The sequence below is a fragment of the Salvelinus alpinus genome, chromosome 4, assembly GCF_045679555.1.
Source record: "Salvelinus alpinus chromosome 4, SLU_Salpinus.1, whole genome shotgun sequence".
NCBI lineage: Eukaryota > Metazoa > Chordata > Actinopteri > Salmoniformes > Salmonidae > Salvelinus > Salvelinus alpinus.
Window position 1 is genome coordinate 35,221,889 of NC_092089.1, and position 18,988 is coordinate 35,240,876.

The following is an 18,988-nucleotide window of genomic DNA, read 5'->3' on the forward strand; positions in this document are numbered from 1 at the left end:
CTGTTTTAGCAGCAAAGGGGGGACCAACTCTGTATTAATGCCCATGATTTTGGAATGAGACGTTTGACGAGCAGATGTCCACATACTTTTGTTCATGTAGTGTACTTTTAACTTTTCCCTTTCTCTGCTGATAACATAGAGATAGAAGACTCATCTTTGTATCTGTGCCATTATAGCAAAGATTTTTTGATAACTAACCCAAGATAGACCAGAGCTTGTAGTTTCCACGAGCTAGTGAGATCCTATTAGCACGTTCTAGCATTTATTTGCGTATTTCCATTAGGGAACACCTACTCTGTGACGTGTGCGTGTGTAATAAATGTAAAATGTTAAATGTAATAACTCAATTCGCCCTTGCACTCCTTCCAAACAACGCCATTTTTGTAAAACTTTGGCAATGGCAAAGGGTAAAGTCTACAAAATGCAGTCCACTCTGTTAGAGTTTAGTTTTGGAAACCGAGAACTGTATGGAGATCAAATGTTTCATCGATTAGAACATTTGCAGAATGTTGGACAAAATCACCTTGCTCCATTTTCTCCTTCTGCTGGCCTCTGGGCTTCATCTCTTCACCATATCTGGTAGTGAGTGGAAACATCAACCAAATGCTTCACGTGCATACATCCGGTAAAATATCTGGCTCATTGTTCTATCTTTGATTAGTGTCTGTGACGGCATGGGCAGCGGCACTGAGGCAATCTCCATTTTCAGGTAGTCAATTTTCTTCTTCACAATTGGCTGACCCCTCCTGGTGGCCTGGTTGGACATGACTGCAACAGGGTCTCCAGAAGGGATCATCCAATGAAGTTGTAAGTCCCACCCAGTTGGCTACATTAAAATGGTGGAATCCCTCAATTGTGCTGCCCATGCTAATTCTGCCTTTTGGCCACTAGAGGTCTCTATCATTCTATATGGCAGATACTTTTTGGCGAGAATGAATGTTCCTTTAAGAATCCACATCAGGCAATTAGTCAACAGGCGCTAAATCTTTGCACATGATCCAGGGATCTTTGCCTGATTGGTCAGGTTTCATGACTAACAATCCAGGAAATGTAGCGTCTTTCCGGTTAAAGATGGTGGATAAATGAAGAGGTCCCGCTCAGGCCGTTGATCATTAAAATAAAATGGTACGTTCCGGTCTGCTTAACGTGGTGGCTCGCCAATGCATTAGCAGTTTGGTCTGGTCTGCTTAGTTCATTGACTGTATATGAACCAGAACATTTAGGGAGTGGGATGTCTTGCTTTCTATTCCGTCTCTGTTTCCGGTGACAACAATCAGAAATAAGGTAGCTAGGTAAGCTATTTTCAAAACTTTGCTAGCTTGCTTTTTTATTTATTTATACGAGAGAAACAACTTTTTCGTCTCGTGGTTCTCTTCATAACCAAGATAGCTACATTTGGTGGGTGACAATCATACAAAGTAGCAAGGGTACGTTAGCTAACAGACACGTTTAGCTATCTTGCTACAACAATGCAAGCTAATATAGGTTACCAACGACGACGTAACAATCTAGCTAGGTAGGTTGTAACCAAAAGTTACTCATCAGGTAATAATGATAATGCTGTGTAATGAAGGGCTATGAAGTAGTAGGCTATTGAGTGTTACTAAACCAGACTTCAGCATAACTAATGCAGAATGGGGGTTTCTTACTTTTTACATGTTGGATGGGTTATTATGATCCCTGATAGCTCTCTATCAGGGATCATAATAGGGTGATGTTCAATCAAACCTTGTCTTTTCGCCACAGAATGTAATGTGAAGGTGTTGACCTAACCAGAGACACTCTTGTTAACAAGATGAAGAACAAATCTGTGAAAAAGCAACACAAAATCAAGAGGTCTAAACACCATCGAGACCCCATCAAAACAGAGTGTGAAACACAGTCAGATGATGTTAACTGCAAAAGAGAAGAACCAGACATTAGCCAAGCTCCCTCTCCCAACACTAAAGAGGTTACTTCCAACTCCATCCAAATTAAAGAGGAACCAGCAGACTTTGAAGTACAGAGTCATTGCTTGGATTCTAGAGCACTCCACAAGGATTCTGGAACCGTCATAACCAAGACTGAAACAGATTCCGTTTACATTAGCCAAGGAACAGTAGAGATAAAAGCGGAGTATGATTCTGATTCTGAAATACACAAGGTGGTGGTTAAGAGAGAAACTCAAGTGTGTTTCATGAAGGAGGAGAATGTGGGTGAAGAAAACACAGATGAGGACCCCGAAGACGGGAGGGATACTGACAGCAACAAAGGTATGCAACACACCCACCCTTAAAATCAGTGTCATCTTAAAATTTGCTTGAATATTTGATATTGACTGACTAGGCTAAATGGTTATTTGATATTGACTTACTAGGCTAAATGGTTATTTGATATTGACTAACTAGGCTAAATGGTTATTTGATATTGACTGACTAGGCTAAATGGTTATTTGATATTGAATTTAAGATTCATCATGAAAATATAGGACTACTCTCGTTTACTTTTGAAATGTTTTGTTATTTTAGTTTATGTCCCTCTTCTGTAAATCAAATCAAATTTTATTTGTCACATACACAGTTTACAGCAGGTAAAAGGTGCAGTGAAATGCTCCTTCAACTATGCAGTACATCAGTCAATAGCAATAATAACAATAAAAAGAGTAAAGTCAAGAATAACAACTCATCTATTATTCTCCCTTTGTCTTTTTCTACCCCTACTTCCACCACTCTCCCTCAGTCTCTTCTCCTCAGTTCTTTCCTTGCTCATACTGCACCATCTCCTTCACCAACCATTCCTTCCTGGAGAAGCACATCAAGTGGAACCACCAGAAGGAGTATCTGGCCATGTTGAGAAACAGTTTTTCAAAGAGCAGTGGAACAGAGACGGTCCCAACACACAGCTGCCTCCACTGTAGCCTCATGTTCCAAACCCCACGGCTGCTTAGCATCCACACCCGCCAGATCCACCCTTCAGCCACTCCCCGGAAACCTGCTCGTCCCCACAGGGTTTCGGTGAAACTCTACACCTGCCCACAGTGTGCCCGCAGATTCAGATACCTGGGCAGTCTGCAAAACCACTGTGAGCTTTCACACAAAATGGCTGTTGTCAGCACCAATGGACACCTCAGTTGTGCCGATTGTGGGAAGAGCTTCAAGAATTGTTGGGGACTGGGACCTCACCTGTGTCACGAACCAGAGGGCACAGAACCTCAGGACATTAAGCCTGTGGTCTGTCTTGAAGTCGGCTTCCATTGCTCAGAGTGTGGCAAGATCCTCTGTAGTCCTCAGAGCCTGAACATTCACATGCGAATTCACACCGGAGAGAAGCCTTATGCCTGCAAGGAGTGTGGCAAAAGATTTGCTGAGAGCGGCAGTTTACGCAAACACCTGCTGATACACTCTGGAGTCAAGGCATTCAAATGCCAGGAATGCGGGAAGGATTTTGCCCGTATGAAGGGTCTCAGGAGTCACATGACCACTCATTCTGGCAAAAAGCAGTACTCCTGCTCCCACTGTGACCGGCAGTTTGGATACAAGTCTAGTCTGACCATTCACCTACGCTCTCACACAGGGGAGAAACCCTTTCACTGCACAGAGTGTGGTAAAGACTTCTCTATCAAGAGAAACCTGAGGCTTCACCTAAAGATCCACAACAATGAGAAAGGCCACCAGTGTGGGGAGTGCGGCCTGAAGGTGATAGACATTGGGGCGTTGAAGACACACATGCGCTCACACACCGGTGAGAGGCCTTACCACTGCACAGTGTGCAGCAAGCAGTTCATTCGACTGGAACACCTGAAGAACCACCAACGCACTCACACAGGTGAGAGACCATACGTCTGTTCTGAGTGCAGCAAGAGCTTTGCTCAATCTGGAGATCTCACAAAACACATACGCACCCACACTGGAGAGAAGCCGTATGAATGTTCTGTCTGCCACGGCTGCTATACCTCTTCAGGGGATCTGGGAAAACACATGAGGATCCACAATGGCTCACGGCCCTTTCCCTGCCAGGAGTGTGACAAGAGCTTCCGCTTGGTCGGCCACCTTAAAACTCACATGAGGACCCACACTGGTGAGAGACCGTACTCCTGCCCCCGCTGCCTCCGGACATTCGCTCGCACCCACCACCTCTCTGTTCACCTGGCTCAGTGTCGCTGATTGATGATAATGATTTGCCTGGTTGTGTTGCGCCTTTCTCAAATTCATTGCTTTATGGGGGTAACTCACCCTTTCCACTACTCCCAATTTGTAGCCCTTACCTGGGGGGGCAGCCATATTTCACTAGAACACTGAGGTGGGTGGAGGTGGGGCATTTGGCTGACTATTACAGCGGACAAACAAGATGATGTAGGAAGCGTCAATTCGAAGGTGTAAGAGCTCCAGACATTGACACTCCACTAGATACTAGAGGTCGACCGATTATGATTTTTCAACGCCGATACCGATTATTGGAGGACAAAAAAAGCCGATACAGATTAATCGGCCGATTAATAAAAAAAAAAAAAAAAAAATTTGTATATATATATATATATATCTCACACACACACACACACACACATTTTTGTAATAATGACAACTGCAACAATACTGAATGAACAATGAACACTTTTATTTTACCTTAATATAATACATAAATACACACACACACAGCTCTGAAGTGACAATGATACTGAAGAGTCTGCTTAGGAGACAAATACTCTCAACTGTTTGAATAAAAATAGAGTAAGTTACCTGTGATGAATGTTGAAAACAAAAACTGTCATTTCTATATGCAGGAAATCCTATTTTAATAATGGGCATGGTAAGAATTGACGTCATAATTCCCATGACACCTTCTAGCAAAATCTGAAAAGCGGTTCCTTCATTTATTCCATAGGATATTTTTAGATTCACTTAAAATAAGGTCTGTGTTTCGTGTAGGCTTACACCACCGTGACAATTTTATAACTGTAGATATCCATAGGACAAGGTAACTCTGATCAATATTGGCTAAATATAAGCAAAGATCATTTTTTTTGTAGAGTGGATTTATGAAAATATGTTGACAAACTTTACCATATCCTAGTGAGATTTACACGGGTATCAAAATGTCGAGGCAGTTTAAGCCTGCACGAAACACAGACCTTATTTGAAGTAGATCAAGACATTCTCTATGGAAGACATGAACGGTAAAATAACGAAGGAACCCCTTTCAAGTTCAGCCGCAAGTTATTACAGGAATTATAACGCGTCGACTATTTCGCTCTAAACCATATACCTTTGACTAATCTGGAAACTATCACCTCGAAAACAAAATGTTTATTCCGTTCCGTATTTTATCTAACGGGTGGCATCCATGAATCTAAATATTCCTGTTACATGCACAACCTTCAATGTTGTCATAATTACGTAAAATTCTGGCAAATTAGTTTGCAAAGAGCCAGGCGGCCCAAACTGTTGCATATACCCTGACTCTGCGTACAATGAACGCAAGAGAAATGACACAATTTCACCTGGTTAATATTGCCTGCTAACCAGGATTTCTTTTAGCTAAATATGCAGGTTTAAAAATATATACTTGTGTATTGATTTTAAGAAAGGCATTGATGTTTATGGTTAAGTACATATTGGAGCAATGACAGTCATTGATTGATTGTTTTTTATAAGATAAGTTTAATGCTAGCTAGCAATTTACCTTAGCTTACTGCATTCGCGGCACAGGCAGGCTCCTCGTGGAGTGCAATGTAATCAGTGTTAGAGCATTGGACTAGTTAACTGTAAGGTTGCAAGATTGGATCCCCCGAGCTGACAAGGTTAAACATCTGTCGAGGCAGAACGTTCCTAGGCCGTCATTGAAAATAAGAACGTGTTCTTAACTGACTTGCCTAGTTAAATAAAGATGAAATAAAGGTGTTAAAAAAAAAATCGGCGCCCAAAAATACCGATTTCCGATTTGTTATGAAAACTTGAAATCGGCCATTCCGATTAATCGGTCGACCTCTACTAGATACAGCTAGATGTTGGGTAGAGTTCTTAGTTGGCATGCATCTTCAGATTTGTTTTCTGGACATTAAAGGGATAGTTCACAACAAAGTACAAATTAATCTAATTTCCCACTTACAGTGGCTGTAGGTGTAGATGATTCATCAAAACGTCAAAATTTGATTATAGCGCAATAAAGTGACTTAAATGTAAGGTAGACGTCTATCATGTCAGTTACTATTTTGAGTGAATTATCTCTGTTTTGTACTATATCTAAAATAATGACACTATTTTACTGAATGTATGATGACAATTGTTTTCTTATGAAGGTCAGCAGATTGGGTCTCTGCAGTACAGTCGTGGCCAAAAGTTTTGAGAATGACACAAATATTAATTTTCACAGTCTGCTGCCTCAGTTTGTATGATGGCAATTTGCATATACTCCAGAATGTTATGAGGAGTGATCAGATTAATTGCAATTAATTGCAAAGTCCCTCTTTGCCATGCAAATGAACTGAATCCCCCAAAAACATTTCCACTGCATTTTAGCCCTGCCACAAAAGGACCAGCTGACATCATGTCAGTGATTCTCTCGTTAACACAGGTGTGAGTGTTGACGAGGACAAGGCTGGAGATCACTCTGTCATGCTGATTGAGTTCGAATAACAGACTGGAAGCTTCAAAAGGAGGGTGGTGCTTGGAATCATTGTTCTTCCTCTGTCAACCATGGTTACCTGCAAGGAAACACGTGCCGTCATCATTGCTTTGCACAAAAAGGGCTTCACAAGCAAGGATATTGCTGCCAGTAAGATTGCACCTAAATCAACCATTTATCCATTTAACTTCAAGGAGAGCGGTTCAATTGTTGTGAAGAAGGCTTCAGGGTGCCCAAGAAAGTCCAGCAAGCGCCAGGACCGTCTCCTAAAGTTGATTCAGCTGCGGAATCGGGGCACCACCAGTACAGAGCTTGCTCAGGAATGGCAGCAGGCAGGTGTGAGTGCATCTGCACGCACAGTGAGGCGAAGACTTTTGAAGGATGGCCTGGTGTCAAGAAGGGCAGCAAAGAAGCCACTTCTCTCCAGGAGAAACATCAGGGACAGACTGATATTCTGCAAAAGGTACAGGGATTGGACTGCTGAGGACCGGGGTAAAGTCATTTTCTCTGATGAATCCCCTTTCCGATTGTTTGGGTCATCCGGAAAAAAGCTTGTCCGGAGAAGACAGGGTGAGTGCTACCATCAGTCCTGTGTCATGCCAACAGTAAAGCATCCTGAGACCATTCATGTGTGAGGTTGCTTCTCAGCCAAGGGAGTGGGCTCACTCACAATTTTGCCTAAGAACACAGCCATGAATAAAGAATGGTACCAACACATCCTCCGAGAGCAACTTCTCCCAACCATCCAGGAACAGTTTGGTGACACAAAATGACTTTTACCAGCATGATGGAGCACCTTGCCATAAGGCAAAAGGGATAACTAAGTGGCTCGGGGAACAAAACATCGATATTTTGGGTCCATGGCCAGGAAACTCCCCAGACCTTAATCCCATTGAGAACTTGTGGTCAATCCTCAAGAGGCGGGTGAACAAACAAAACCCCACAAATTCTGAGAAACTCCAAGCATTGATTATGCAAGAAAGGGCTGCCATCAGTCAGGATGTGGCCCAGAAGTTAATTGACAGCATGCCAGGGCGGATTGCAGAGGTCCAAGAAAAAGAAGGGTCAACACTGCAAATATTGACTCTTTGCATCAACTTCATGTAATTGTCAATAAAAGCCTTTGACACTTACGAAATGCTTGTAATTATACTTCAGTATTCCATAGTAACATCTGACAAAAATATCTAAAGACACTGAAGCAGCAAACTTTGTGGAAATTAATATTTGTGTCATTCTCAACTTTTGGCCACGACTGTACATACAAGAAACAAATACTCTTTATACAGCCTATGTACTGAATCTATAACCTACTTTAACTGATAGTGTTGTCTTGGTGTGTGTGATAAATAGTAGTATCTTTGTGTGTGTGATAAATAGTTGTGTTGTAACTGATTAATTACACTACCGTTCAAAAGTTTGGGGTCACTTAGAAATGTCCTTGTTTTTTAAAGAAAAACACATTTTTTTTGTCCATTAAAATAACATCAAATTGATCAGAAATACAGTGTAGACATTTAATGTTGTAAATGACTATTGTAGCTGGAAACAGCAGATTTTTCATGGAATGTCTACATAGGCGTACAGAGGTCCATTATCCGCAACCATCACTCCTGTGTTCCAATGGCATGTTGTGTTAAACTTAGATTAGCTATAATTTTAAAAGGCTAATTGATCATTAGAAAACCCTTTTGCAATTATGTTAGCACAGCTGAAAACTGTTGTTTTGATTAAAGAAGCAATAAAACTGTTCTTCTTTAGACTAGTTGAGTATCTGGAGCATCAGCATTTGTGGGTTCAATTACAAGCTCAAAATGGCCTGAAACAAAACTTTCTTCTGAAACTCGTCCGTCTACTCTTGTTCTGAGAAATGAACACTATTCCATGCGAGAAATTGCCAAGAAACTGAAGATCTCGTACAACACTGTGTGCTACTCCCTTCACAGAACAGCGCAAACTGTCTCTAACCAGAATAGAAAGAGGACAAGTACATTAGTGTCTAGTTTGAGAAACAGATGCCTCACAAGTCCTCAACTGGCAGCTTCATTAAATAGTACTTGCAAAACACCAGTCTCAACGTCAAAAGTGAAGAGGTGACTCCGGGATACTGGCCTTCTAGGCAGAGTTGCAAAGAAAAAGCCATATCTCAGACTGGTCAATAAAAGATAAGGATGTGCAAAAGAACACAGACACTGGACAGAGGAACTCTGCCTAGCATCCCGGGGGTCGCCTCTTCACTGTTGACGTTGAGACTGGTGTTTTGCGGGTACTTTTTAATGAAGCTGCCAGTTGAGGACTTGTGAGGTGTTTTTCTCAAAGTAGACACTCTAATGGACAAACAAATTGCTTTTCTTTCAAAAACAAGGACATTTCTAAGTGACCCCAAACTTTTGAACGATAGTGGTATTTATTATAAATGATTAGGCAACTGTTATTATAAGAATGTGTCAATAACTTGTTATCTACTAAGTCATTACATTGACTAAAAAATATGAAAAATGTTAAGGCTGTTTAACCAAACTGTGCACAATGCAATAAATTATTTCAAAAAGTGGTATATTGATATATTGTTTTATTAGGTAGATGTGTTTTGTTTTGAAACTTACAATTTCTGTACAATGTAAGCCTAATAGATGCTAGGAATTAATATAGCACTTACAGTGCTTTCAGAAAGTATTCATACCCCTTGACTTATTCCACATTTTGTGTTAAGGCCTGAATTCAACATTGATTAAAAGTATTTCTTTTTCTCACCCATCTACACACAATACCCCATAGTGACAAAGTGAAAACATTTTTTAGAACATTTTGCAAATGTATTGAAAATGAAATACAGGAATATCTCATTTACATAAGTATTCACACCCGAGTCAATACTTTGTAGAAGCACCTTTGGCAACGATTACAATTGTCTTTCTGGGTTAGTCTCTAAGAGCTTTCCACACCTGTGATTGTGCAACATTTACCTCAACTCTGTCAAATTGGTTGTTGATCACTGCTAGACAACCATAGATTTAAGTGAAAACTTTATCTCGGCCACTCAGGAACATTCACTGTCCTCTTGGTAAGCAACTCCGGTGGAGATTTGGCCTTGTGTTTTAGGTTATTGTCCTGCTGAAAGGTGAGTTCTAGAGGTCGACCGACTGATTTTTCAACGCCGATACCGATTATTGGAGGACCAAAAAAAGCCGATACCGATTAATCGGCTGATTTAATAAATAAATAAAAATAATAATAATGTATGTATATATTATTTATTATATATATTATTGATATTATATATATATATGAGAGAGAGATTTTAGGCTTTGAAACAGAATAAAACAAAGGACTCATTCAGGGCTTCTACCAGCTTGCGCCATATGGAAAGTGTGTTTGTATTGCTGATAGGTTTGATTGTCATAACTGGTCTGTTGATTGAACAGCTCTCAATAATGTGGTCAGACATACAGTGAGCTCTAAAAGTATTGGGACAGTGACACATTTGTTGTTTTATATATATACAGCTGAAGTCAGAAGTTTACATACACCTAAGCCAATTACATTTCAACTCAGTTTTTCACAATTCATGACATTTAATCCTAGTAAAAATTCCCTGTCTTAGGTCAGTTAGGATCACCACTTTATTTTAAGAATATGAAATATTAGTAGAGAGAATGATTTATTTCAGCTTTTATTTATTTGATTACATTCCCAGTGGGTCAGAAGTTTACATACACTCAATTAGTATTTGGTAGCATTGTCTTTAAATTGTTTAACTTGGGTCAAACGTTTCGGGTAGCCTTCCACAAGCTTCCCACAATAAGTTGGGTGAATTTTGGCCCATTCCTCCTGACAGAGCTGGTGTAACTGAGTCAGGTTTGGAGGCCTCCTTGCTCGCACACGCTTTTTCAGTTCTGCCCACACAATTTCTCTAGGATTGAGGTCAGGGCTTTGTGATGGCCACTCCAATACCTTGACTTTGTTGTCCTTAAGCCATTTTGCCACAACTTTGGAAGTATGCTTGGGGTCGTTGTCCATTTGGAAGACCCATTTGCGACCAAGCTTTAACTTCCTGACTGATGCCTTGAGATGTTGCTTCAATATATCCACATAATTTTCCTCCCTCATAATGTTATCTATTTTGTGAAGTGCACCAGTTCCTCCTGCAGCAAAGCACCCCCACAACATGACCCCCACAACTGCCACCCCCATGCTTCACGGTTGGGATGGTGTTCTTCGGCTTGTAAGTCTCCCCCTTTTTCCTCCAAACATAACGATGGTCATTATGGCCAAACAGTTCTATTTTTGTTTCATCAGACCAGAGGACATTTCTCCAAAAAGTACAATCTTTGTCCCCATGTGCAGTTGCAAACCGTAGTCTGGCTTTTTTATGGCGGTTTTGGAGCAGTGGCTTCTTCCTTGCTGAGCGACCTGTTCAGGTTATGTCGATATGGGACTCGTTTTACTGTGGATATAGATACTTTTGTACCTGTTTCCTCCAGCATCTTCACAAGGTCCTTTGCTGTTGTTCTGGGATTGATTTGCACTTTTCGCACCAAAGTACGTTCATCTCTAGGAGGCAGAATATGTCTCCTTCCTGAGCGGTATGACGGCTGCGTGGTCCCATGGTGTTTATACTTGTGTACTATTGTTTGTACAGATGAACGTGGTACCTTCAGGTGTTTGGAAATTTCTCCCAAGGGTGAACCAGACGTGTGGAGGTCTACAATTATTTTCTGAGGTCTTGGCTGATTTGTTTTGATTTTCCCATGATGTCAAGCAAAGAGGCACTGAGTTTGAGGCACCTTTGACTATGAACAGCGCTGTGATTCAAGCATTGCTAAGAGCTGCTGGCAAACGCAGTAAAGTTTGAATGAATGCTTACGAGCCTGCTGCTGCCTACCACCGCTCAATCAAATATCAAATCATAGACTAAATTATAATATAATAAACACAGAAATACGAGCCGGAAACTATCATTTTGAAAACAAAACGTTTAGTCTTTCAGTGAAATACGGAACCGTTCAAGGCCTCCCGGGTGGCGCAGTGGTCTAGGGCACTACATCGCAGGTAGGGAAATCCTTGTCTCATCGCGCACTAGCGGCTCCTGTGGCGGGCCAGGCGCAGTGCGCGCTAACCAGGTCGCCAGGTGCACGGTGTTTCCTCCGACACATTGGTGCGGCTGGCTTCCGGGTTGGATGCGCGCTGTGTTAAGAAGCAGTGCGGCTTGGTTGGGTTGTGTTTCGGAGGACGCATGGCTTTCGACCTTCGTCTCTCCCGAGCCGGTACGGGAGTTGTAGCGATGAGACAAGATAGTAACTACTAACAATTGGATACCATGAAATTGGGGAGAAAAGGGGGTAAAATTCAACAACAAAAAAAGAAATACGGAACCGGTCAGTGTTTTATTGAATGGGGGGCAACCCTAAGTCTAAATATTGCTGTTGCTGTTACATAACCTTCAATGTTATGTAATAATTATGTAAACTTCTGCCAAATTAGTTTGCAATGAGCCAGGCGGCCCAAACTGTTGCATATACCCTGACTCTGCGTGCAATGAATGCAGGAGAAGTGACACAATTTCCCTAGTTAATATTGCCTGCTAACATGAATTATTTTAACTAAATATGCAGGTTCAAAAAAATATACTTCTGCGTATTGATTTTAAGAAAGGCATTGATGTTTATGGTTAGGTACATTCGTGCAACGATTGTGCTTGTTTCGCGAATGCGCTTTTGTTAAATCATCCACCGTTTGGCGAAGTAGGCTGTGATTCAATGATAAATTAACAGGCACCGCATTGATTATATGCAACGCAGGACAAGCTAGTTAACCTAGTAATATCATCAACCATGTGTAGTTAACTAGTGATTATGTTAAGATTTATTGTTTTTTATAAAATAAGTTTAATGCGAGCTAGCAACTTACCCTGGCTCCTTGCTGAACTCGCGTAACAGGTGGTCATCCTGCCACGCAGTTTCCTTGTGGGATGCAATGTAATCGGTCATAATCGGTATCCAAAAATGCAGATTACCGATTGTTATGAAAACTTGAAATCGGCCCTAATTAATCTGCCATGCCGGTTAATCGGTCGACCTCTAGTGAATTCATCTCCCAGTGTCTAGGATTTTGCCTGTGGTTAGCTCCATTCCCTTAATTTTTTTTCTCCTGAAAACTCCCCAGGCCTTAACGATTACAAGAATAACTATAACATGATGCGGCCAACATTATGCCTGAAAATATGGAGCGTGGTGTTCAGTAATGTGTTGTATTGGATTTTCCCCAAACATAATGCTTTGTATTCAGGAAGAAAAAAAAGATTGCTTTGCCACATGTTTTGAAGTATTACTTTAGTGCCTTGTTGCAAACAGGATGCATCTTTTGGAATATTTTTTATTCTGTACAGTCTTACTTCTTTTCACTCTGTCAATAAGGTTACTACCGTGGAGTAACTACAATGTTGTTGATCCATCCTCAGTTTTCTCCTATCACAGCCATTAAACTCTGTAACTGTTTTAAAGTCATCATTGGCCTCATGGGAAAATCCCTGAGCAGTTTCTTTCCTCTCCGGCAACTGACTTAGGAAGGACATCTATATCTTTGTAGTGACTGGGTGTATTGATACACCATCCAAATTGTAATCAATAACTTCACCATGCTCAAAGAGATATTCAGCATCAGGTTATTTTGTATTTTTTTACCCATCTACCAATTGGTGCCCTTCTTTGCGAGGCATTGGAAAACCTCCCTGGTCTTTGTGGTTGAATCTGTGTTTGAAATTCACTGCTCGACTGAGGGACCTTACAGATCACAATTATTGCACATAGAGTGAGTCCATGCAACTTATTATGTTACTTGTTAAGCACATTTTTACTCCTGAACTTATTTAGACTTACCATAACAAAAGGGTTGAATACTTATTGACTCAAGACGTTTCAGATTTTAATTTCTAAAAACAAATTCCACTTTGACATTATGGGGCCAGTGCCAAACAATCTCAGTTTAATCAATTTTAATTTGAGGCTGTAACACAACAAAATGTGGGAAAAAGTCAAGGGGTATGACTACTTTCTGAAGGCACTGTATAGTATGTGTTTATTTCTATTTAAGCAAAATACAAGATGAATCAAGTCACCTTATCACCAATGAGTCAACTCATTGCCATCATTGTAAATAAGAATTTGTTCGTAACTGATTTGCATAGTTAAATAAAGGTTACACATTGCCAGTGACTGATATCAGAGACCTGTATGTAATGACGAGATGCTCATGTCTCCGCCCGGAGTAGTTTCCCAAGGCTGGAAGGTAGGAGACATGCTTAAGCCCATAGACACGCATTGGGCTTATTTTGTACAGATTTTGGTGAGAGTGAAGCCTCTCGCTTTGCCTCTTCCTCTCCTCTGATATACACTGAGTATACCAAACATTAGGAACACCTTCCTAATATTGAATTGCACCCCCCTTTTGCCCTCAGAACAGCCTCAATTAGTTGGGGCATGAACTCTACAAGGTGTTGAAAGCGTTCCACAGGGATGCTGGCCCATGTTGATTCCAATGCTGTCCACTGTTGTGTCAAGTTAGTTGTATGTCCTTTGGGTGGTGGACCATTCTTGATACATACAGTAAACTGTTGAGCGGGAAAATCACAGCAGCATTGCAGTTGTTGACACAAACCGGTGCGACTGGCACCTACTACCATACCCCGTTCAAAGGCACCTACTACCATACCCCGTTCAAAGGCACCTACTACCATACCCCGTTCAAAGGCACCTACTACCATACCCCGTTCAAAGACACCTACTACCATACCCCGTTCAAAGGCACCTACTACCATACCCCGTTCAAAGGCACCTACTACCATACCCCGTTCAAAGGCACCTACTACCATACCCCGTTCAAAGGCACCTACTACCATACCCCGTTCAAAGGCACCTACTACCATACCCCGTTCAAAGGCACCTACTACCATACCCCGTTCAAAGGCACCTACTACCATACCCCGTTCAAAGGCACCTACTACCATACCCCGTTCAAAGGCACCTACTACCATACCCCGTTCAAAGGCACCTACTACCATACCCCGTTCAAAGGCACGTACTTCCATACCCCGTTCAAAGGCACCTACTACCATACCCCGTTCAAAGGCACCTACTACCATACCCCGTTCAAAGGCACCTACTACCATACCCCGTTCAAAGGCACCTACTACCATACCCCGTTCAAAGGCACCTACTACCATACCCCGTTCAAAGACACCTACTACCATACCCCGTTCAAAGGCACCTACTACCATACCCCGTTCAAAGGCACCTACTACCATACCCCGTTCAAAGGCACCTACTACCATACCCCGTTCAAAGGCACCTACTACCATACCCCGTTCAAAGGCACCTACTACCATACCCCGTTCAAAGGCACCTACTACCATACCCCGTTCAAAGGCACCTACTACCATACCCCGTTCAAAGGCACCTACTACCATACCCCGTTCAAAGGCACCTACTTCCATACCCCGTTCAAAGGCACCTACTACCATACCCCGTTCAAAGGCACCTACTACCATACCCCGTTCAAAGGCACCTACTACCATACCCCGTTCAAAGGCACCTACTACCATACCCCGTTCAAAGGCACCTACTACCATACCCCGTTCAAAGGCACCTACTACCATACCCCGTTCAAAGGCACCTACTACCATACCCCGTTCAAAGGCACTAAGTTATTTGCGGCTGTGCATTCTTGAAATCACTTGTATCGTTTAAACTTGTGTTAAATCCACTCCTCATGTCATTGAGGACCACAAACACTTTTGTCCCTAATAGTACCCTATAGTAAGCCAGCCATTCATCAGCTGTGAACCTTACTCACACATTCATTTACAGCCTGGATATGCATCACTTGGACAAGGGTCCCAAACAAGCTTGTCTGGGTCATTTCAAAGGGAATTGCTCTATTATTTTTATGTCCGTGATTACGAGGACGTAGCTGTAACTACCACTCAGGCACAGATAACAAAGATGTATTTAGAGCTAAATAATATTGAGTGTACCTTTGTTTAAAGCTGGAATCAATACGTTTTAAACCGTGTCCATTTTTCATTTAGCCGCGTCATGTATGTGCAGAGGAGGGGCCGGGAGATAAATGGGCTGGATCTTCTAATTCCCCTGTTGCAGTTATCATAATTGTTGAACAACCACGGTTTTTAAAGATCGGGCGTTAGGGGAGGCAGGCCACACAAAGAAAGTTAATAGATTTAGAAAATTGAGATGGATTGTGCAGCAGACATATTTAGAATGTTCCATTGGTTTGGGAGGAAGATGGACAAATATGATCAGGGGTTGTGGTGGTGGGGGATAAAACAGAGTACACAGGGCAGCAGCAGAGAATGCATCCTGCCTCACAGATAAAGGTGTTAGTGTGTAGATATGTTGAGTGAGTGTGTGTCTCTGTTATGGTTAGTACTGTAATGGCCGGATGTGTCATAGTTTGAAGTCCAGAACTGCCTTAATGCAGATGAGTTCACCCGTAAATTGTCACTGAAGGGTCCTAATTGACAAGCAGTTCCTTTCTCGGGGCAGCAGGGGGAAACCGCTAGCTGTCGATGGATGCTTCAGCCAGGGAATACAGGAGGAAATCTCTCCTTCTCTGATTTAGGGGCAGGCAGGAGGAAGAGCTTGAGTGCTGTTAGATGGCACAAACTAGAGACGGCAGTAAACAGACTTAGCACATTGTTTCAGATAAGCACAGAATGTTCTGAATCAGAAGGTCTCTATTCCATTTGATAATGTATTCTTGTATCTATAATGTTGAGCAGTGTTACATTTATTCTTGTATCTATAATGTTGAGCAGTGTTACATGTATTCTTGTATCTATAATGTTGAGCAGTGTTACATGTATTCTTGTATCTATAATGTTGAGCAGTGTTACATTTATTCTTGTATCTATAATGTTGAGCAGTGTTACATTTATTCTTGTATCTATAATGTTGAGCAGTGTTACATGTATTCTTGTATCTATAATGTTGAGCAGTGTTACATGTATTCTTGTATCTATAGTGTTGAGCAGTATTACATGTATTCTTGTATCTATAATGTTGAGCAGTATTACATGTATTCTTGTATCTATAATGTTGATCAGTGTTACATGTATTCTTGTATCTATAGTGTTGAGCAGTGTTACATGTATTCTTGTATCTATAATGTTGAGCAGTGTTACATGTATTCTTGTATCTATAGTGTTGAGCAGTGTTACATGTATTCTTGTATCTATAATGTTGATCAGTGTTACATGTATTCTTGTATCTATAATGTTGAGCAGTATTACATGTATTCTTGTATCTATAATGTTGAGCAGTGTTACATGTATTCTTGTATCTATAATGTTGAGCAGTGTTACATGTATTCTTGTATCTATAATGTTGAGCAGTGTTACATGTATTCTTGTATCTATAATGTTGAGCAGTGTTACATTTATTCTTGTATCTATAATGTTGAGCAGTGTTACATGTATTCTTGTATCTATAATGTTGAGCAGTGTTACATGTATTCTTGTATCTATAATGTTGAGCAGTGTTACATGTATTCTTGTATCTATAATGTTGAGCAGTGTTACATGTATTCTTGTATCTATAATGTTGAGCAGTGTTACATGTATTATTGTATCTATAGTGTTGATCAGTGTTACATGTATTCTTGTATCTATAATGTTGAGCAGTGTTACATGTATTCTTGTATCTATAATGTTGAGCAGTGTTACATGTATTCTTGTATCTATAATGTTGAGCAGTGTTACATGTATTCTTGTATCTATAATGTTGAGCAGTATTACATGCCACAAGTGGAATACACCCCTTTTATTTAGCACTGTGTTTTTCCCCATCTAAAACAACTTTTAGAACCTGTAGAGAGAGACAACACAGCCAATGCTTTTGTGTTTCCTATTTTGGAACCAGTCATTGTGTCCAATGACAAACATCTCTCCTACATTCTGTCCTATTTTCTATAATATTCACATAATTATGGCATGATGCATCTCTTCCCTCCCTTCAATAATGTATTTTTTTTCTCTATGGCTCTTATTTTCCATCCATTATCTTTCCCCAGCCTCAGATACATTGTATTTATGGTGCTCCAGTATACTCTATGAATGTCTGACTCTGCAATGACATTATATCTCATCAGTACAATATAGATGGTACTATTACGGATACTACTGCAAATCATCAACAAATCGAAACATGAAACCAAACATTTATTTAGCCTTCGACATCCCAAAGACAAACGGCAAAAGCGTTTTCAATCTGTCCCCTGACAGACAGTTGGTAGTCCTTTAGGTTGCAGTCTGAAAATTGAATTACCTCATATTGGATCCTATAAAAGTCCAGTTGGGGGGATTTTCTTTCTGTGATGTAATTTGAGCTATCCAATTTTCCTCGTATTTACTGTCTATATTTTTGTCAATTTGGCAGAGGAACACATTGTACGCGTTGGTGCTTCGGTGTCACCGGTGTCGTCGCGGTACGGTGGTTTTGGCTCTCATTGGCCCTGGAGGTCAGTGTGTGGGAAGAGAAGGTGGCTCTATGGGGGCTTTGGAGCCGCTCTCGGCCCGTCCCTTTGGGCTCCACCAGGTCCGCATCCACTCCTCTCATTCATGAAGGGGTCAAAATACGGGTCAAAACATCCCGTTAGACTCTGGAGAGACGCGCTGGTGTGTAGGCGTAGATGAAACTGGGTATTTTGGGGGGGCTTTGGTATAGGCTGCAGCTGGTAACAGTTCTTTCGCCTCACTCTCACAAGTCCAAAGACGCCTAAAACTATTGGTTTACACAAAAGAAGAAGGAAAAAAATAACTCAATTGTTTGGTAAAGAGTGCTATGAGGAGGCTGGTGAACAACCTGGGTATGTAAGTGGGGTCGCGACCCAAAGTGGGCCACGGATACGTTAATGGTGGATCGCGACATGTCAGAGTAAAATATATATATGTATATTCTATATATTTTTACATTTATTAGGAACTCTCTCTGGGTTCTCAATTTACGGTTGAGAGTTAGAATAGTAGAATACACAAGGTGCAATTTCAAAATGTGGTTGTGCCTCAGCAGTTTTCCTCTCATGTCAGTCATTGACAGTCACTCAATTAGTCATGTCAGCAAAAATTTTTAGATTGGTAAATTAATCTAGCCAGTTTATCTAAACTTGAAGTAATCAAGGCTGAATACCAACCAGGCATGGAGGGCACACAGACCCACAATGCTGTTTACTTTCTGCATCTACGTCATATCGCTGAGTCTACCTTTAAAACTGCAAAGACTTCACTCCATCCCATGGCAAAATGAGTACAATTGCCGAATTGTTTTATAAAATTGCAAAAAAAAGGCCCCCAAAAGGGCGTGGGCCCATGGAAAAC

The 18,988-nt window shown here is 41.2% G+C and overlaps 1 protein-coding gene across 3 annotated transcripts; it reads left to right on the forward strand.

The window, feature by feature from the left end:
• Positions 1 to 1,044: 1,044 nt before the first annotated feature.
• On the forward strand, positions 1,045 to 9,154 carry LOC139573408 (oocyte zinc finger protein XlCOF6-like). Of its 3 annotated transcripts, none has more exons than XM_071396814.1 (3): positions 1,045 to 1,125; positions 1,747 to 2,252; positions 2,719 to 9,154. In XM_071396814.1, the coding sequence occupies exons 2-3, from the start codon at positions 1,796 to 1,798 to the stop codon at positions 4,140 to 4,142; spliced, it is 1,881 nt and encodes a 626-aa protein (XP_071252915.1). In that variant the 5' UTR covers positions 1,045 to 1,125; positions 1,747 to 1,795; the 3' UTR covers positions 4,143 to 9,154. The 3 variants fall into 3 exon arrangements, with proteins under 3 accessions (XP_071252915.1, XP_071252914.1, XP_071252913.1); XM_071396813.1 differs by having other exon boundaries at positions 1,049 to 1,284; XM_071396812.1 differs by having other exon boundaries at positions 1,050 to 1,292.
• The last annotated feature ends 9,834 nt before the right edge of the window (positions 9,155 to 18,988 follow it).